This window comes from Lissotriton helveticus, chromosome 4_1, assembly GCF_964261635.1.
Source record: "Lissotriton helveticus chromosome 4_1, aLisHel1.1, whole genome shotgun sequence".
Taxonomy (NCBI): Eukaryota; Metazoa; Chordata; class Amphibia; order Caudata; family Salamandridae; genus Lissotriton; species Lissotriton helveticus.
The window spans coordinates 2,128,606,335-2,128,627,535 of record NC_136063.1 but is presented as its reverse complement, the minus strand read 5'-3'; the positions used below and the strand labels follow the sequence as shown (position 1 = coordinate 2,128,627,535).

At 46.3% G+C, this 21,201-nt stretch overlaps 1 protein-coding gene across 1 annotated transcript in view; it reads right to left on the bottom strand.

Annotated features, from left to right (window-relative positions):
• Positions 1-21,201, bottom strand: part of ATRX (ATRX chromatin remodeler) — a 1,815,989-nt gene that overhangs the window by 742,304 nt on the left and 1,052,484 nt on the right. Inside the window, exon 22 of the mRNA XM_078688830.1 lies at positions 14,741-14,878. Coding sequence (XP_078544956.1) covers positions 14,741-14,878 — 138 coding nt within the window. The remainder of the gene's footprint in view (positions 1-14,740; positions 14,879-21,201) is intronic.

The window sequence follows — 21,201 nt, the reverse complement described above, 5'->3', positions numbered from 1 at the left end:
AACAGACTCCTTGACAGGCCCCCCTGCTTTTTTTTAACATTTAGAGGCAAGTAATACTTTATTTTTGCATATAGGTACACTGTCTCAAAATGGTAGAAGACATAAGGGGCATAATAATTAGTATTAAATTATCTCTTTGCCCAAACAGTATATGTTTTTATCCTGATAAGACGGTCGCTCCAACAAATGTCCTATGAATCTGTGCATTGACTCAGTGGTAGGTAAAATAAATCTGTCATTCGTTTAGTTTATTGAATCCGAAAATTACCCCTCGATTGATGAACGTGGTACTAAGTAAACTTTTGTCTTGATGGAATACAGGTTTTAATGTTTGGGATATCACCAAGATCCCATGCCATCATTTCTTTGACTTAATCCTGATAAAGAGGAAACTCAGCATTACTAAGAATAGAGGTACAAGACCTAAATCTTGTTTCTCTCTATATTTAATGAGGCTAAAAGAAAAACAGTTTTAAATACATTAATGTCTAGGTGATATATCGTTTTTTACAAAAAATGTTTAAAGTACAGAGTGATAATAAATTAGATGATATGTTTAAAGGAAACATCTCGATTGTATAGATAATGTTCTGTTCATTGCTCAATTTGAATAGGATACCTTAGAATTTTAATTGTAAATAGTGAGTGTATAGGTTTCGTCAGCAACACAAGTATGTATAAATAATACATTGTTTCCATTGTCTAGAAAACTGTGCTGAAGGTGGTGAACATCAGCTAACTCACCAAAACGCAGCGTCGACTGTTTTCTAAAAAAATACCGTAATGAAATGTTTTTTATGTACCAAATGTTTTTAACTTTTGATTGTAATAAATATATGGAAACTTTTTATACTATTTTTGTTGTTGCTGTGCATTGATTGTATTGTGTAATTGCTGACGTGCCTTAAATTGTAAAACTTTCATAGATTCCCATAGCTTGTGTAGGAGAGTAGGGTCTGCAATCCTATGATCACCCAGATTTTTGCTTTTTTGCTTCACTGGTTTACGACTTTCCCTGGCTGTGGGCCTGCTAATCAGACCCACAGCCTAGCTGTTCTCTCTATTCCAAATTGTACCCAGGTACTGAATTGGCACTGGGCCCTCTCTAAGTCCCTGTACTCAGGGCTGACGTGTACCCAGAAGTCTCCCAGGGGCTGCAGCATGTGTTATGCCACCCCTGGGCTGACTAACCAAACAGACACAACTGGCTGCTTGACAGCTGGGGCAAAGTGGTGTACTCACTCTTTGCTTTAGATATAGTATACCTATATCTAAACCTAAATGGGCACACAGATCTCCTATCAGTCACTCCTATGGCAGGCCTTGACAATCCTGAAGGCAGAGTGCTTGGAATCGTGTGAAATGGTGCTCTGGCATGAGGTGAGCCTGTCTGCGGCTTTCGGGATCTATCCCTTAGCCGTTTCCATGATAACGCATACCATATACTCTTAAGTGCATTATAATCCTCGCGGTTATATGCCAACTCTGGTATCGCTTTATCAAAACATGTCGAGTAAGGTGTCATACGAATTGGAATACTAACCCCTCGCCAATTCTGGCGACGGGGTTAGCATTCCACCCTTCTAGAGGGACACGACATGTTGTTAACCTGTAACCCCGGTTAAAGTCAGACAGAGCCTTAGCTCCACAAAATGGATGCTGCCACCGAGACACAAGGCTGCCCTCCTGTTGCTGGGAGTCCTCCCAGCGCAGGAGGCAAGGACAAAGGGTTTCCTGTCAGGGGCGGTGCCAGCACCGTCCCAGACAGGATTTTGTGTATCCTAGGTAGGCAGGGCTTTAGAGGAAGGTGACTGCAAGTGGCACCCCGGTGCTCACTGTGCATAGGCCGGCTTGAACCAGTTCCAGGGGCACACCAGCCCCTGAGCTGGGGAAAAGCCCGCCAAAGGAGAAGGGTGTAACCACCCCCCTCCTGGTCCCACCCATAGGGCAGTCGCGTGCCAGCCCCCTTTTGCAGGATAAAGGTAGGAGCAGGCCCCCTTCCAAATTAGATCATCTTTGAATCCTGAAACTACTTTCTACGAAAGGAACTCTCGACTTCTTCTCAATATTTCTCCCTTGTGACTAAGGAGTAGTCACCCTGCAGCAGCAGGCACCAACCAAGCATCGCGGTCTGCTGTAAGTCTCTCCTCCGGATCGAGACTGCCCAGCACGACGAGAACCGGCTTCCCTGGCACCTCTGACCTCAACCTGCATCATCAGCCCAGCTGTGATCCGTGGGTGTGACGAGACCTTGAGGGACCGGCCATCTTTAAAGACTGCACGACGCTTGTCCAGCACGACCACCGAGTGACCCTCGACTGAGTGCTTTGGGGTAAGAGAAGCCCCGACCCTGAGCAGCTCCAGCACTGAAGTTCAGCCCCCCTGCATCCACGAGATCTGCGTGGGGCCCTTCTGCTCTTGGCTGCTCACCGCGTTGTCCAGGTCGCTTGCCCGTTGGCTAGTGGCCCTCTGACGACGAACTTCGACGACAAACACCGCTGGTCTGGTTGCTCCAGACTGGCCTTTGCTCCCCTCCAACAGAGGAGCACCCCGGACCCTCCTGGTCCACTCCAGACGCCATTTTAAGTCCACCGCGTGGGCTTGCATTTGCCAAGACTTGTTGCCCCAATCCTGGGTCCAGCGACGTCGACAGCAGACACCTTCGTGGGACAGCTCGCACCTCCATCCTGGTCGCCGACAACGCCTCCTGGTCCGAGAGACTGCAGAGCCCAGCAGCGCCCACTCACCTGGTCGAGGTGACTTCGTCCGGTGCCATCCTGGTGCCGACCTAAATCACTGGCTAGTGATTCAGAACTTGGTCCCCTCTGCTTACAGGTCTTCTTCCCTGATCCAGGCTTGGATCACCACGAACTCTTCACTGGCCGCCTGCCAGCAACTTCTTTCTTCAGGCTCCTGGTTCTTCAACGAGGGTTTCCGACGCAACTTGAACCCTATGCAGCCGCAGCCCCTGGGCTAGGTAAACTGAGTACTCCGGTGCTCCAGCATAGTCCAACACTCTAAGAGTTCGGATCCACTCTTGTTTTCGACCCACCTAGTCGGGTTCGCACGAGAACAGTAACTTTGCAATTGCTAGTATCCATAGACTTGTTCCCGCATTACGCGTGAGAGTTCCCTCTCTGCACACGGCGTCCCTAGGCCTCCTGCTTCTAATCCAAGGGTTCAGCATTGTAGGCCTAGCGTTTCTACAGTCTAGAAAAGTATTACTTACCTGCTAGTAATTTCGCATTCCACTTGTATAGTATATGGTTTTTCGTGCCCCTCGGGCATTTGTGTAAATTGTGCGACTTTAATTATTTTCGTAAGAGTTTTGTTGTGTGCTTAGCTCCCTGTCTCATAAAGAGCCAGGGTAGTCTTGTTAGAAATAAACAAACATTTATTTTCATAACAACTTGTGTGGTGTCCTTTCACTTGGTGTTCAAGGGGTATATGTGATGGTAAAACAGCTGGCTTAACACGCCCTTTAGAGTCTTAGCCTTAGACTGCTCGTATCCATGCTACTAGGATAGCTGGTCTATAAGGTTGACTTACAACCAATCATCAATAAGGGTTGTTTGGACTGATAAATAGTGATCACTAGAATAGTGAGCACTGCATATCAGGCCAACTTCTCACAGCTTGCATCATTCCCCATCGTTGGAATGGGAGTCTCGGTAAATGAAAAAATACCATAGCAGTAGCTACAAAAGAGACAGAAAGGCCTAAACGTCATTTCATTTTGTAGCATATCCACCTTTTTTGGTATAAGAGACCAAAATAAAGCAAAAACCAGTCAGATTAGCCTCACCCCACAGAACCTTCCTGAGAGAGCCTCAGACTTTCGTAGCAGTTGTGTAACAGTATAACAGAATATGCTGAAGGCTGAGCTATCCCAGGGGAGGAGGGTGGGTGCATGGAAATCTATGAAAGTTACCAATACTGGAGAACCAAAATTACAGGTAAGTAACTTGTTTTCTTACTCCAGTTTTAGAACTTTCATAGATTCCCATATTTTGTATTCGAATAGCTAGCAGTTAGAATAAAACACACATTTTATGTAATAAACCATAGAGCAACATTGTGTGCATATCATCATTAAAGATACAAGTTACCAAACAGTAGTCAGTAAACATCAACAGATACAAAATGTGCGAAACCAATAACAGTAAGGTGGGTTAGGAGGGAAAGCTCACCGCTCACTGGAAGAGATTCCTCAGAACTGCTTGCCCCACTGCAGCATCACTCAGCGTGGAAGAGTCCAAGCAGTGATGTCTCGTGAAAGTATGGGCACAGCACAGCAGCATTAGATGAAACTGATCTTGCCGAGTGCGCCCGGACTCGCCCTTCTAGGGGCTTACCAGCCGTTTGATGACAGTAGTGGATTGCGGTGGCAATCCATCGTTCAACCCCTTGCTTTGAAAAGGAAAAACCTTTGCGAGGTGCACTGAAAGCGACAAAGAGCCAAGTAGATCTCCTGAAGTCCTTGGTGCGTTTGAGATACAATTTTTAACATCTTTGAACATCCAAAGAATGAAGGGACCTCTCCGCTGGAGTTGACGGTCGAGGGAAAAAAGATTTCAGAATGACCAGTTTATTCAAATGAAAATCCAAAGGGTCTTTTAGGATTAATTTTGGATTTGTCCACTGGATGAGAGTGTCCTTTTTAAACTGTAGGAACGGATCCTTAATAGTGAGAGCCTTAAGTTCACCAACCCTGCTGGCTGATGTTAAAGTGAGAAGGAGGGCCACCTTCCATGAGAGAAACTTAAGGTCTGCCCTAAGAATTGGTTCAAAGGAGGTTTCATGAGTTGAGTAAGCACCAAGTTGAGCTCCCCCACATGCGTGGAGGAGGGTGAACTGGAGGGAAAAACCTAAAAAATCCTTTTAAAAACTGTTTCACAATTCTTGCAGACCAGAGAGAAGGGCCAGAAGATGTTCGTCTGAATCTAAAAATAACTGCCAGGTTCATCTTGATAGAAGAATGTGCGAGCCATGATTTGGCCAGAGTCAAAATGTATGGCAAGATCTGATGAGAAGCAGAAGAGAAAGGATGAATGTTCTCTTGGTGGCACCACAGGCAGAAACTTTTCCATTTGGAACGATAGGTATTATTCGTACTTGGTGAGCGAGCCTGAGCTAGTACCTCTCTACATTCTTGAAGGATATATTCAAAATCTGAAATTCTCGGTGCTCAGGAGCCACGCTGTCAACTGAAGCGAGCTCGGGTCCGGATGTACCACTTGGCCCTGGGACATCGTCAATAGAGAGGGAATTGGGCGCAGGTGAATTGGATGATCCTGGGAGAGTAGGGGAAGCTAGGTAAACCAAAACTGGCAAAGGCGGGGAGGAGCCACGCTAGCAACCAAGATGGCCGCGTAGGCTCCCGGCTCCACCGACCGCTGACATCCCCGCCGGACTATCCTGTCACTTATCCTGTTCTTGCGCCCGGCCACCGTGTTTATGAACCTGCCGTGAGCTTAATGGAGCTATTCTGAACTTTTTACCTGTTCGGCTGACGAAATTACATCGAGTGGAAGTTTGCGGCCTAGATCTGTCCAGAAGCCGGGGTCTCGAGTACTGGCCCACCCGGGTTTCAGTTGAACAACATCGGCTGCGGTGGTGAGCTTGGGTCCGGTCCACCGGAGTGGAAAAATTTCTTTCGCTTTCTTGATTGCTATGGATGACGGTTGGCTGCCTCGGTGAAAGGCAGAGGAGGGGGGACAGCTCAACGGTCGCGGCTGCGGACTGGGGTCCTGCCCGGTGACCCTGTAAAGGGCCCGCTGGTGTTCGCTGGGTTGGGGCCGAAACCTGCGGCTGTGGAGCTGGGATTTCATCTGAACCATTGATAAGTCTCCCTCCGTACTCGGCTGTTCCCGACTCGCCCGTTCCCTCTCTGAGAGATCGAGTTCGAAAGGGGAGGTGATCATGACTGTCGCCGGTTGCAGAGTAGAGGAACGGACCGAGAGTGATCCGTCGCTACGAACTGTGTTGGCAGCCATTGAATCTATTCATGTATACGTTGAAGAGCGTATTCAGACGATGATGGTACGCTTGTCTGAGTTGGTACAATTTGGACCGGACCCTACTCCACCACATGAAACCGTAACGACCGAGACACCCAAGATGGCCACTCTGCTGGATGACATAGACCCCGTACTGTGTGATGTGTCGGAGCCTCTGCCCAGTGTAATGGACGATAAGAACAAACTTGATGCCACCAATGGATCGCCGAGCCTACGATCGCTGCCGCCTCTGAAAGAACTAATTGTTGTTCCCATTTTAGAGACTTTTGATGAGAGCTGTTATTGGAATGGAACTGCATCACTCCTCCATATATCGGCGCCGCTAAGATGGCGGAAGGATCGACGTTTGGACTTCATAACGAGGGGGGGGGGGGGGGGGGGGGGGGGGGAGTCTCCGGACCTGTCGGTGTTCACAGCACTCTAGTTCTACTATTTTGTCTCGCATTGAATTCTCTTGCATTTTCTCCGTCCTCGTATTGTCCGGTGGTAGAGGCGGTTCGTCCAGAGGGGACTCCTGCGGCTGATCGTAAAGGGCAAGGATGAGTTTGAAAGTCTGTTTTTTTTTTTTTGCTTAAGAACGATGGACACGGGATCTGTTATACTTATGTCTAGGAATGGCTGGGCGGTGATTGACATTTCCCTTGCAGAGACTATGTTTGGTATCTGATCGCTTTATTGACTTCAACTTGGGGATTCATGGTTCTGGCGGGGGGAGGGGCGACCGGGGGCCTGTGCAAATATGCCCTCCTCCACTTCTCTACTCTTGTAGAGTTCTTCTTTTAGAATCTAGTTAGTTGGGGTGACAGGCACGCTGCTATTGGGGGTTAGGCGGTAACCGTTTGTAGGGGTGCAGGGGGGGGGGGGGAAGGGTTTATTTTTTTCTTTTTGTTATCGTCCATATTGTTTTGTAATTTTTCTTTTTTTTCCTAGCCTTTCCTATATATGTATTGTTGTCGTAATATCCGGACTCTGATCCTCACTTTTTAGTATCAGGTTGCCACGATTCTCCTGCCGTTTGATTTGTGGGTGGGTGAGTTTTGAAGATCCGCTTCCAAACTGTTTAGCGATTATATTGCAGTCAATTTTGTTTTTGTGCTTAATAGTGCGGACCTCTCGAAGAATTATACTGTTATAAGTCTATCCTGTTTTTGTACCACTTCACCCTGGTAACAATGTATGAATCTATGGCACTGGATATGTCGGTTGATTTTTTATTTTTGCTTTAAAATAATAAAAAGATATATAAAAAAAAAACTGGCAAAGGCCACGCCGGCGCAACCAGAATCAGTCTGCAGGCTTCTGCTTTGAGCTTCATGAGCAGTCTTGGGATTAGCGTAATTGGAGGAAAGGTGTAAACAAAGGCGCCTGACCAGGCCATCGAAAGCGCATTCCCCAATGATCCCTGACGGCGTTCCCTGGTTGCGTAGACTCAGCATTTCCTGTTCTCTGGAGTGGCAAACAGGTCTATGGATGGAGTGCCCCAAAGATCGAAAACTCTCTCCAGAGTGTGTTGGTCTAATTTCCACTCGTGACTCACAGATTTGAGACGACTCAGCGTATCTGCTGTCGAGTTGAGGATACCCAGAAGATGCTCCGCCAAAAGAGAGATTTGGTGAAGGATAGCTCACTTCCAAATCTCCTCGGCTTCCTTGGACTGCAGACGAGACCTTGTTCCACCCTGCTTGTTCACATAATGCATGGCCGTTGAGTTGTCCGTACGGACCAGGATAGTGGATTTCCGGATTCTCGGAAGGAAAGCCTGTAAAGCTAGATGAATCGCCTTGAGCTCCAGTAGGTTGATGTGGAGAAGGCGTTGTTCGGGCTGCCAGCAGCCGCTCACTTGAAGGTCTTGCAAGACCGCCCCCCAGCCTTCTAGAGAAGCGTCTGTAGTAAGTATTAGGGGAGCTGGAGTGACTGTGAAGGTGAGACCCTGAGAGATGTTGTCTCTGACCATCCACCAGCTGGCCGCATCTTTCTTAAGAGGAGTGATGACTAATTTGTCGTCGAAAGAGCCTTCTGTTTGGCGCCACTGCAAGTCCAATTGCTCTTGGAACAGGCACATTCGAAGCCTGCAATGCGGAATCAATGGAATGCAAGTTGAGATTGAGCCTAGAAGAGATTTGTAAAGGCGAACTGACAGAGACCGTCTTGTTTGCAATCGACGTGCAGAGATGATCAATTTTTGCTGTCTTTCCTCTGATGGAAAAGCTTTGCAACAATCTAGGTCCAGAATAGCCCCCAGAAACTTGGCCGACCTGGATGGAGAGGCGACCGATTTCTCCTTGTTGAGTTGAAGTCCCAGATGACTGCAGAGTTGGATGCAGCTTTCGGCTGCTTCTGATGTTGCCTGAGAAGACCGTGCTTTCACCAAGCAGTCGTCCAGATAATGAAAAACCTCTAGCGTTAGTTTTCTGAGAAACGCTGAAACTGGGGCTAAGACTTTTGTGAATATCCGCTGCACTGATCGGAGTCCGAAAGGCAGGACTTTGAATTGGGAGTGGCTCTTAGCTACTGTGAAGCGTAAAAACTTCCAGTGGGCAGGGTGAATCGGAACGTGGAAGTATGCGCCCTCGAGATCCATATTGGCCAAGTAATCCCTGGATTGAGGAGTCGCAAAATGTCCTGTAGAGATACCATTCGAAACAAGAGTTTTATGAGATAGGTGTTGAGCTCCCTCAGGTCTAAAATTGGGCGCCATTTGTCAACGGTCTTGCGAACGAGGAAGAACCGGGAATAGAATCCTCTGCCTCTCTGAGACAGAGGTACTGGTTCTATCGCTCCTTTGAGAAGTAGTTGGTGAGCTTTTAGACGTAGAAGTTGCAGATGTTTGGATTTGGTGGCGCGAGAGGCTCTAGAAGGTGCATGGTGTTGAAACTCCAGTGTATGGCCAAACCGGATGATATTGAGGACCCACCGATCTGATGTTATGAGTTGCCAGTTGTGGAAGTATTATGATATTCTGCCCCCCACTGGTGTTACAGGGGACGAAAGAACAGTAGAAGGAGACGGGGAGCCACTATTGGCGCTTAGAGGAATCTCTCCCCTGGCGCCCTTGTCGTCCTCTAGAGGATTGGCGAGAGGAAGACGCTTGGCCTTGACGTTGAGAATACTGGGGCGTGTAAGACTGAGATGGCTGCGAATAGGAGGAATAGCGCTGCTGCTGGTATCCACCCCTGTATGAAGAGAAAACCCTCTTCCCCTCGCTCCACTTTGCAGAATTGTAAAGTTCCAAGGGTCTTTGCCGTCTCCGTTTTTATATCCTGCAGCACATCGTCCACATGTTTCCCAAAAAGCATCTCCCCATCGAACCGTAGATCCAGGATTTTATTTTGGACCTCCGGGCAAAACCAGGTGACCCGAAGCCAGCCTTGCCATCTGAGGACTGCCGCTCCTGCCAGAGAGCCGAAAGCTGTAGTAGCAATGTCCATAGCGCAATCAATTTCCGAAGAGGAACGTTCTCCCTCCTGTAGGATTTTCTTGGAGTCAGCCTTTGAGTCTTCAGGAAGCTGGTCCAAATACAGGGATAGGTCGCACCACATCTGGCGATCATATCGTCCAAGAATCGCTAAGGCATTAGCCGCCCTGACCAGGAGACTGGACATAGAAGAGAACCTCTTCCCCACATTATCTAGTCGTCTACCTTCTTTAGCCGGTGGTGTGGTGAGGGGGGCTGACTGATTCTTTGACTTCTTTTGGGCCGCTCGAGAAATCACAGAGTCTGATTTTGGTTGGCTGACCAGAGAAGCGGAGCTATCCTCTGGAGCCTTGTACTTTTTCTCCAGGTGAGGAAGAACAGGCATAACAGTCGCTAGAGATTACAAAATCTTCATCCCCTCATCCCCTCATCCCAGACATGGCCCACAATTGGGATAGAATGGACAGACTTTTTATAAGGTTCTTTAAAATCATGAAGAAAACATTCCGATTGTACTGATGGAATGGGAAGATCAAAACGTTTGGAAGCTCTTTCCATTAAGTTGTGAAAACCTCCAATATCTGCTGGAGGAGAATCCGCCGGAGATAGAGAAGCTGGATCTGGAATAATGTAATCATCCTATTCCCTGTCTGGATCTCGGACTGAGACTGTGCCCTGGTCATCTTGAACTGTGACCACATGATGTTGAGATTCCGTTGGCTCTGGAATCGGAGTTTGGAGAACCGGAGGAGCAACCGGAACAGAAGACTGAGGTGGAGGTGGAGACACTTGCACTGATTGCTGGCTGGAAGAATGAGTTGGAAATCTCTTCCTGTAATCCAACAGCATGAATTGGAGATCAGCAATAAGCGAAGACGGCATGGCAACCATGCCCTGTTGCGACTGTTTTTGAGACCTAGATTGCAGCATATGGCTGTTGCTCCACATAATGGTCCTCAGAGTCTGAGTCCTGGTATTTGACACACAACTGGGATGGACTATATGCATCCCCGTAAGGACATTCATCATCTTCTGAAAGCTCCTACTCCAAAAGGAGCGCATGAGGCAGTGGGGTCACTCTCCGAGGAGATGTCATCTCCGGGGTAATTTGGCGTCTTTGTATTGAAATTGCCACCTTTTGAATCGTAAACGAGGTCGTCGACGGAGTCACCGTCGACGAAGATTGGACCGTTGACAGTGGAAGAGCGATCGTCGACAGGACCGTCGTCGAGACCGGTGTCAATATCACGCTAGAAGCAGTAGACATCGTCATCCTTGTCGAGGTAGTCATCATAAGCGTTGACGACATAGTAACAGGTACCTCAGGTTGCAACGTCGACGAAGACAATGGAGACGATGAAGCTCTCGTCGACGAGCCTGTCGATGGAGTCGAAGTCGACGCTGATAGAGTTTTTGATGCTGTCGTAGGCGGACCTGATGTTGTCGTCATCGACAGGTGGATTTTCTGCTCCGCTTTTCCCTCAGGAGGGACTGATGCTGGCTTTTTGAACAGTTTCAATTTCTCAGAGGATGGAGGTGAAAAAGAAGGCCCATGGCCCAGCTTCTTAACAGATTGTGCCTCAGAAACCAGTCTTTCCCTCCCCTTTGCATCTCGGTGAGGAGATTTGATGGGACTACGCCTGTCCGACCTATTAGAGGTCTTTTGTATGGCCTTGGCGGGGGGGTCAGAAGAAGTTGAAGGTGAAGACCTACCCCTTTTTAGAGATCTCCTCGAGGATGTCGCAAAGGAGGCATCATCACTGTCACTCGAAACAGCGTCTTTCCGGGACTTTAACTTTTGCAGCCAAGTGAGTAGACGACCCTCATGGTCTCTCAAGGTCTTTGAAGAGAAAGTTCGACAGATCTTGCAGTCAGTAGCCTTGTGGTCAGGGTACAAACAATAAATACAGTCCTTGTGTTTGTCCTCCACATAAAGCCTCTTTTCTGAACAGGTGGCCCAGGCTTTAAATGAAGCCTTCTTCTCCTTGTCAGACATCCTGAATGATGGAAGTTGAAGAGTAGCAGTTGAAAACACAGAAGTTGAAGAGAAATCTGAGCAGAGCTCAGTGGAGACTCCCTTGCACAATGTGCAGTAGAAAATCTGAGGCTCTGAGGCTCTCGCAGGAAAGTTCTAGGGGGTGAGGCTAATCTGATTGGTTGTTTCTTTATTTTGGTCTCTTTTACAAAAAGAAGTAGATATGCTACAAAATGAGATGAGGCCTAGGCCTTTCTTTCTCTTTTGTACCTACTGCTATGGTATTTTTTATTTACTGAGACTCCCATTCCGACGACGGGGAGTGATACAAGCTATGGGAATCTATGAAGGTTCCAATACTGGAGTAAGAGAAGGATTACAGGATGTCCTCTGTATGACAGATGAAATTACAGAATCTGGCTAAACTAGGTTAATGAGACAGACAAGCAATGAATTTGACACCCTTCAAATTTGGTCAAGTGAGGTGTTAGTTTTAGGAGTAGAGGCTGGATGCTTCATATGAATTGACTGGACACAATTTCTGCAGCCAAAGCCTACAGCTGGGTTTAGTTGCCATTGTGTCCATCATTCCTATTATCATCTTCAGTGTCCTCTTTTGCAGCTAGCAGACCTGTGCAATTTTGTGGAGTTACCAAAGTTGAACCGAGGACATGATTGTCTGAGAGGAGGTGACAGAGTGAAAGGAGGTAGTGGAGGAACTGACCGAGGCAGAAATATTATCGCAGCAGAATGGGTTGGGGCTCTAGGTCCATGCATGTTCTGAGGAGCCAGCACTGGGAATGTATTGTAGAAATTTTACAAAATATGTAACCTTGAGGGATTTAAAGAAATCTGCCAAAATGTGGTACATTGGAGGAGGAGGTAGATAATAAGTGGTTCCTCATGAGGTTGGATGTGCCTGTTGTACTCCATCCTACAATGCTCTTCTTTTTTAAGAGTGTATGTTGAGGTCTTGCTAGCTTGTAGCTAGTGAGTTCTAAAGATTATCGTGGCCCTCACTGAAGACTTGGTCATCATCGCTGTTACCTTTTTGTGCCTGTCAGATGCATGGTGGTTCAATCAACAATGTTCATAGAAGGCAGTGGGTTAATTTTAATACAACAGGATTGAAAGTGAGAAGAATAATGGCAGAAATTGGCACATCTTATGCTGAGTTGATTCTCATTGGCAAAGATATTGTTGTTGAAGAGGAATCTGGTGCTGACCAAGAGATGGTCATGAACTATTTATTCCTGGTCAAAAAGGATTTGGAGAATGACTTGGGCATCATTGAATAGGCTGTTGAGGAAAGCGTCATCACATGTGCTATAGTAGTGGATAATAAAATACACCTGAAACCAGTTGATCAGACTGCCACGGGCAATAATTATTCTACTTTTGATGTCAATGCAATTTTTCTGGTCGGCTTTGATGGTCAATGTGTCACCTATTATATTATATGGACAGCAGCCTTAGAGTTTTGAAGCCTTTTACTGCAAACCAGGGGTCTGTCATTTTAAGCAGTGGAAGACGATTTGTGAACAATTGGTCGAATTTGGGCGGAGATCAGATACAAACTGCCATTCTGGAGGATATTGTTTCTGTGAAGTTGGAAGATATTGTAACAGAGGTGCAGCGGTGTTTCGCTTTATTGTGGCTTACATGTCGATCGGTTGAGGCTGACAGTACATGCTTTCAGGGTCTTCACTCTGGTCATCCCATGTGGTTGAGAACTAGTGGCTTCTGCGAGGGTGTTAGTATTCCACGCTGCGGTCGACGTATACTCTCAGAGAGATTTTGTTACAGACTTCTATTTGTTCATTGAGGAAATTGACTTTGTATATCATCGGCCCCTGAAGAAGGGATTTCTTTAAATCTCGAAATGCATTGGGCACATCTTCTAATCAAGACTTCGAACCTATGTTGGTTTGTACATAACTATCATTTTCCTATTTCTATGTTGTGGTGATTGTAAACTACGACTACAGTCAAAATAGTTGATCGCATTTGCAAAATAAGCCCAATAAAGGCCAGAATGGCAATGGGCGACACACAGATAATTTGTGTTTAATTTTGCATAGATAACCTATTGTTCAGTGTGTATTCTTCAAATTCATTATGTGAAAAATTGTATATCTTGCTTAGTATCCAACAATCAAGTGAACAGTCACTTGCATATTGGTTACGTAAGGGGTTGGCAACCTCTGGCTGGCTGGCACGCATTCGAGCATACTTTTTGATTCTATGTGGTATGTGTTTAGATTAGGTGTGCGCTAACTTCACCCATTAATCAGGTTCAGAAAAGGACACTGTCACAATCTTTTGACAAGGCCATCTACAGTTTTCTCTTTTTGACAAACGTAGCACTCCTGACACACTACTCGCCTCATGGAGTTGCAGACATTTTGATTGCATATAGGTGGCTCTCTGTCTTAACAGCTTCCTGGACAAATACACACTATTTAGCCAAATGCTTAGGAAGAATGCAACAGATGTGCTAGGTTTGCCTTCAAAGGTCTAAATCCCCCATCCCACTAAGTTTGTAGTGAAAAACTGGAAAACTATACACTACTCTTACCGTCTTCTGTTAGATGTGGTAGAAAGTGTTGGCTAAGTAAAGTGTTGTTACACCTCACAGGCTAGAGCTAAGGCCACAAAATGAGGTGGAACGTGCAATGTTAAATGAGTATATGTAAACACCACTGCTTAAACCGAGTCTAACTGAGGAGTTCCCGTTTGATGATGGGGATAATTCAAGTATGTAAATCTATTCAAGAACCAATGCTGCAAAACCAGTCTCAGGTTTTCACTTAAAAGAATTAACGTTCTAATATGGCTGCACGTTTAAACTTCTTTTTAGATTGTTTGTCATTTCAAACCAAATAATTGAAGAAAGTGTTAAGTTTGAGAAGACTTTGCAATGCATGATGTCTACAATAAAGGTCTCTGTTATCCATTAAAACTGACTGATGAGAGATTGCATCACCTTCTCATGGTAAAACACAAGTCAAGTTTGTAAGACAGTTATGGAAACTACAACAAAAGAAGTGATCACACTATTTTCTATGTGATGCAAACAATTTATATGAAAAAGAGAAAAAGGTCACCAGTTTCCAAAGTGCCATTTGATGCAGCCAAAAGATAAGTGCATGTATTGCTCATTTAATCATAATTATGAATGCTTTCACAGGCAGCACATTACATAGGGACCCAGACATAACTTATAATCTTTAAAAAAAAAAGTTAAAATATGATATAAAAATAAAATACAAATAAAAACGTTCTTGTGTCACAGATCTCTGGAAGCAACATAGGGAAACAATTTCTTACATTCTATGAGATTATTTTGAAGTGGTGTTCCTGTGAGGATAATCCTTCTCCTTGTCTGTATTGAATTCATGGCTTTTGAAATAGCAGAAGCTTCATTTTTTAAAATGTGTCCTTCATCGCAGATAACAAAGTCTGGACCTACATCAAAGAATACATAGCATTTAATGTTTGAATAATTTCAACATACTCAAAAACCTTCACTATGATCACTTTGTTTGTAAAGATATGAAAACTGATAGAAAGGTATGCTCAGAAGGTTAATAAATGAAGCATGCATTACACCAAATTCAATTTAATTTCAACCATTTAAGGACTCAGGAATATAAATTCCAGCACTTACTCCATGCGTCACTTATTAGGCTCTCCAGGACAGAGTACAATAATATACTTGCAAAAAGGTTCATGAACCTTTACAGGAATATAAGCAACTCTCCTTTAAAATACAATTCACCAGTGGCTTGGAGCACCATATATAAACATGGATAGCAGATAACAAGTCCTGCCTTAGAAAATAAGGGTTTTGATTGGGGAGAGGTTTTCCCGTGTTAGCCAGGAGTCTTCTATGAAGAACATTATAGTACAAACACTATAATTTTATTAATACAAATGAAATATGAACCAATATTTGGCTAGCTGAGTACTTAAGGACGTTCAGTTTAGAAATACGTTTATTTAGACCATAGGTCTTTTAACAACATGAAAACATGTTACAATAAATATTTTAAAACATACGATACAAAGCTTCAGCGACACCATTGGAAAGAGCAATTCATGCCTCGATCCTACAGCTTACACAGTACGTCATGTATAAAAACACCCATAATATTCTAGACGATAAAAGTCTAGCTAAAAATATGTCTTAAAACTAATACTACACCATAAATTTTATTTAGTGCAATAACCAGCCTCGCTTCTGGGCTAATTTTTAACCAACCATTTCTATTTTACCGCATTCATTTATTTTGCGATGGCAATTGCTATATCGAGGTTTGGCATGTCTGTAAGAAGGTTAATCGCTAATAGGCGCTCGGTAACACCATATTTTAGAAACATGGGGTGTAAAAATAATTTCCGCTGAGGTAAGAATCTATGACAGTCCATTATAATATGTAAATTATCACATTTTGTGCCCAACACACAAACATTTACCATCAGGTTGTAACATTACTGATTTTGTACTCACATGTGATACACAATGATTAATGCCTATTCTCCATCTAAGAACTTCGTCTCTAAGGCCTAGGTTGGGTAGTGTATCCAGATAGGAGTACCACATTTCATTCTCCCAACTATTCATCATGACATGTACCAATTCTTTCTTTCTCAGGTATCCTAAATCTTGTATCCTGGATACTTCCTTCCCTAATGTTCAAAGTTCACTATTTGTTGAGTCTGCTAGAAGGAACGGCTGGTCGATTCTGGCTCTTAGATTTTTAGAAACAGAGAGCAGTTTCTTTCTGACCTCTTTGGCCCATTGTAGGTCACTAAGCAAAGCTTCGTACTTGCACCATTGTGATACTTTCATGACTTCCCCAGAGCCCAATCATTTCCAGAATCTTGGAAGGGCCACTTGCACCTGTACGTTCCATGATGTCAAGCCGAGCTGCAATCTGATTGCCTGAATCATGGAGGGGCCCGGTAATGACATCAACGGTTTTAGACATTTCCCTTCCTCAATGTCCCAAGTAGACTTCCCACTTAAGACTTCAGCTCCGTACTGCAATTGTAGGGGTATCATTGCATTATACGCTTTCAACAGTGGTTTGTGAGACATATCCCCATAGATACGAATTCACACACTCAAAGACTGAACTTCAGACCAATTGTTTTTGTCTAAAAATATCCTTTTAGTTATTTTATTTTCTAGAACCAAGCAAGCCTGGCACAGGTAAGCAATAAGTACGTTCGAATAGTTTTCTTACCTGTCGGTGTAGTTTTGCAACTTGAAGATCTTTCTGGATTCACTATGCTGTGCATTATTCCGCGGTCTTGTGGTTGGGTCCGGATTCGTAGTCTTTTCTTTTTTTTTTTTCGTAGCCCAGGTGGGCGTCGGCGTCACACCCCCTTGGGTGTATTTCCGGTGACGTCGGCATGCTTCCTGCGGAAGCTCCCACTCCTGGGCGCCATCTTCGGGTTCTTTTTTTCCGTGTTTCTTTCTTTTCCGAAGTAATGGCAATGTTCTATTTAGGTGATATTTTACCGCTTGTACTTTAAAAGTCCTTTTTTTTTTTTTAACCACCTCTTCTCTCTCCAGCCTCATCTTTCTGGCGGAGGTGGGTGGGTTCGCTAGTGAATCCAGAAAGATCTTCAAGCTGCAAAACTACACCGACAGGTAAGAAAACTATTCGTTTTGCAGCGTGAATCTTTCTGGATTCACTATGCTGTGCATAGATTTTGAAGCGGTTTCTCATCTCTGTGGCGGCTGGGTGGAAGATGAGCGTTGGTTATTGAATATGTGCTGGAGCACCTTCTGTCCGACTTGTGCTTCCTTGTTCATCTGTATATCCACACAGTAGTGCTTCGTGAACGTGTGCACCGAAGCCCATGTTGCCGCCAGGCATATTTCTTGTATAGGTGTGTTAGCCAGGAAGGCTATTGTAGCGCCCTTTTTCCTAGTGGAGTGGGCGCGTGTCCCCTCTGCCAGCTCTTGGCCAGCACGCTCGTGGCAGAGTTGAATTGTCTGTGCGATCCATCGTGCAATCGTCTTTTTGGTTACTGCTTTTCCCATGAAACTGTTGGCCTTTGACACAAAGAACTGTTTAGTTTTCCTGCGTCCCTCCGTCCTCTCAATGTAGTGCATGACTGCCCTTCTGGCGTCCAGGGTGTGCAGAGCTCGCTCTGCACTAGTTGTTGGTTTTTGGAAAAAACTCGGTATCTGTATAGATTGGTTCATGTGGAATTTGGACACCACCTTCGGCATGAAGTGTGGGTCAGTCCTCATCACAACCCTATCATTGTGAATTTGTATGTAGGGTTCTTGTAGCGTTAGCGCCTGAAGCTCGCTTACTCTGCGTAAGGACGTTATTGCAACCAGGAAAGCTGTTTTCATAGTTAGCATCTTTAGGGAGGCCTTGTGAAGTGGTTCAAAGCGCTCTTTCATGAGTTCCGTTAGGACTATGTTCAAGTTCCATGCGGGTGGCGGCACCCGCTTGGGTGGTGCGATCCTTTTTGCTCCTTCTAGGAATCTCTTCACCACCTGTGATGTGAAGAAACTCCTGCACGTTTCTCCCCTTGTGTAGGCGACTATCGCTGCCAAGTGAACTCTTAACGAGGATGAGCTAAGGTTCTTCTCCAGCAAGTGTGTTAGGTACTTTAGCACTGTGGAGTCTTTCTTCGTTTTATTGTGAAGTCTTTCTTTTCTGCACCACATTGTGAATCTTTTCCATTTCGCAACGTAGCACTTCCGAGTGCTGGGCCGTCGTGCCTCCCGAAGGACCCTCAGGGTACTTTCTGGCAATCTCAAATGTGCGAACTCTATGTCCTCAGGAGCCACGCTACTAGGCTCAGGCTCTCTGGCTCTGGGTGTAGTACCTCTCCGTCCTGCCTGGAGAGTAGGTCTTCCCTCTTGCTGAATCTGTGGGGTGCACACTGTGTCATCTCCATGATCTGCGAGTACCATGTCTGTCTCGCCCACTGTGGCGCGACCAGTATCAGTGTCATGTTGCTCGCTCTGCACTTGCTCAGCACTCTGTGCATCAGTGGTATCGGGGGAAAGGCGTAAGCAAATGTCCCTGACCAATCTATCCATAGGGCATTCCCCAGTGACCTCTCCTCGGGCTGTCTGGATGCGAAGTTTTGGCATTTTGCATTCTGGCGTGTGGCAAACAGGTCCACCGATGGTGTCCCCCATCTGTCGAACAGCCGCCTTGTCTCCTGAGCATTGAGCTCCCACTGGTGGGATGCCGATGTCTGTCTGCTGAGCCAATCTGCTTGTATGTTGTGCTTCCCTGGTAGGTGTATGGCTAGCAGGTCTATTTTGAGAGGGATGGCCCATCTCCATATCTCCTGCGCCAGTGTTGAAAGTGGGGCTGACTGTGTGCCCCCCTGCTTGTTGATGTAGAACATCGCAGTGGTGTTGTCTGTTTGTAGCAACACCTTGTGTTTGTACAGTCTTGTTTGAAAAGCTTTCAGTGCAAGGAAGATTGTCTTCAATTCTAGGTAATTGATGTGCTTTGTCGCATCTGCTGGCGTCCACAGTCCCCTCACCTTGAGCTCCTCCATGTGAGCGCCCCATCCCTTCAGGGATGCGTCTGTGGTGATGGTCACTGTTGGCGTTGGGGGCGTTAGAGGCTTTCCCCTTGTTATGTTTTCCATGGTCCACCATGCCATCTCCTTCTGCACTTCGTGCGTTACAACCACTAGATCCTTCCAACTGCCTGTAGCTTGTGACCATTGCTCCTGTAGCCATTCTTGAATGGGTCTCATGTGGAGTCGTACATTTGGTACCAGGTGGATGCATGATGCCATCATGCCCATGATCTTGCTCGCAGTCCTCACTGTCCGAGCTTGTCCCTTCCGGTAGAGGCGCGTCTCCTTCACCAGCGCCCTCGCCCTCTTCTCGCTGGGGAACACTCTGCCCTGTAAGGTGTTGATCTGTGCTCCCAGGAAGATCTTCACTTGTTCCGGCTCCATTGATGATTTCTTCCAATGGATGGAGAACCCCAGGCTTATGAGCGTGCTCGTCACTGTATGTGCGTGCTGCTTGCATTTCTGGTATGAGTTTGCTTTCACCAGCCAGTCGTCCAGGTAAGGGTATACGTGTATTCCTTGCCTTCGTAGGTGTGCTGCGACTGCTGTGAGGCACTTTGTGAATACCCTCGGTGCTGATATTAGCCCGAAGGCCAGTGTTGTGAACTGGTAGTGGCTTTCTCCAATGGTGAACCTGAGCATATGCTTGAGCTTCCTGTTCATTGGGATGTGCAGGTAGGCGTCCTTGAGGTCTTTCGTGACCATGAAGTCCCTGATCTGCAATTGCGGGAGCACCTCTTGCAGGGAGGTCATTTTGAATTTTTGCGTTCTTATGAATTTGTTCAGGAACCTTAAGTCCAGAATGGGTCTCATTGTCTCGTCTACTTTTGGCACCAGGAAGTACGTTGAGTATATTCCTGTGTTTCTTTCCTTGAAGGGTACCCTTTCTATGGCCTGCTTCCGCAGGAGTTCCTTTGCCTCTTCCTGAAGACACTCTAGCTGCTTGCCTGCTAGTGGTTTTCTTTTTGGTTTTCTGCTTGTTGGCCTCTTCTCCAACTCTATGCAGTATCCGAATTGGATGATGTTGAGGATCCATTTGTCTGATGTGATTCCTCTCCATTCCTGGAGGTAAAATCTTAATCTTCCTCCCACTGGTGTTACGTGGTCGTAGGTGTCTAGTTTGTCCTGACCCCTCTGTACGTGCTGCCCCCTGGGATCTTTTCTGTGGGCGGGCACACAGAGTTTTTTGAAGTCACTTAGAGGCGGGCTGCTGTCCCCCTCTTCTATTCTGTCCACGTCCATTTCTCCCTCGAAAGGACTGGCCTCTTGGTTGGTACTGCCAGGACTGCTTCTGCTGAGCCTGCTGAGTCTGCGAGTCTGCCTGGTGCGCTTGTTGGAAAGCCTGGTGTGATGTACCTGGCTGGTTTCCACCTCTCCCGCCGGGCCTCCGTGACGGGGTGCCCCTTTTGTTGCCTCTGAACTGCAATGCTCCCATGGACCTTGCTGTTTCGCTATCTTTTTTCAGTTGGCTGAGCTTCTCATCAACTGTTGTTCCGAAAAGCGTGTCGCCATTGAACGGTGTGTTCAGGATGCTGTGTTGTACCTCCGGTTTGAAAACCGAGATCCTGAGCCAGGCGTGTCTCCTTTCAGTGACACCCATCATCATGAGCCTGCTGGCGGTGTCTGTCCCATCTAGGGCCGTCTTAAGGCAAGAATTTGCCGCGTTCTTCCCTTCTTCAACCAGTTTTTCGGCCTTCTGCCTGGCATCCTGGGGCAGGTCCTTCACCAACTGTCCCAGCTCCTCCATGATCTGGTACATGTGCCTGTTTATCAGGGCGTTGGAATTAGCCATGCGCCAGTGGGTCACGGCATTCCGTTCGATCCTTCTGCCCACCAGATCCATCCTCTTGCTCTCCTTATCCGGTGGTGGACCAGAGGTAGTGGGTACATTAGCCCTCTTCCTTGCTGTGGCCGTGATAATGGAGTCTGCGGAGACCGTGCCCTGAATGTAGGCTGGGTCTTTTGAGGAATGTTTGTATTTCTTCTCAGTTCTGGGAGTTACTGCCTTGCATGTTGCAGGTTCCCTGAATGCTTCCTTCCCCTGAGCCAAGACGCTGTCGAGCATTGGTAGGTACTGGCTCCTTGTTTGTGTGGGGAGCAATGTCTCTAGAAGGAAGTCTGCTTTCTGCTTCTCTTCGTCGAGCTTGAGTTTGAATGCTGCTGCAGCTGAATTTATCACCGAGTTGTAGGCCCCGATGTCGTCCGGCGGCGAG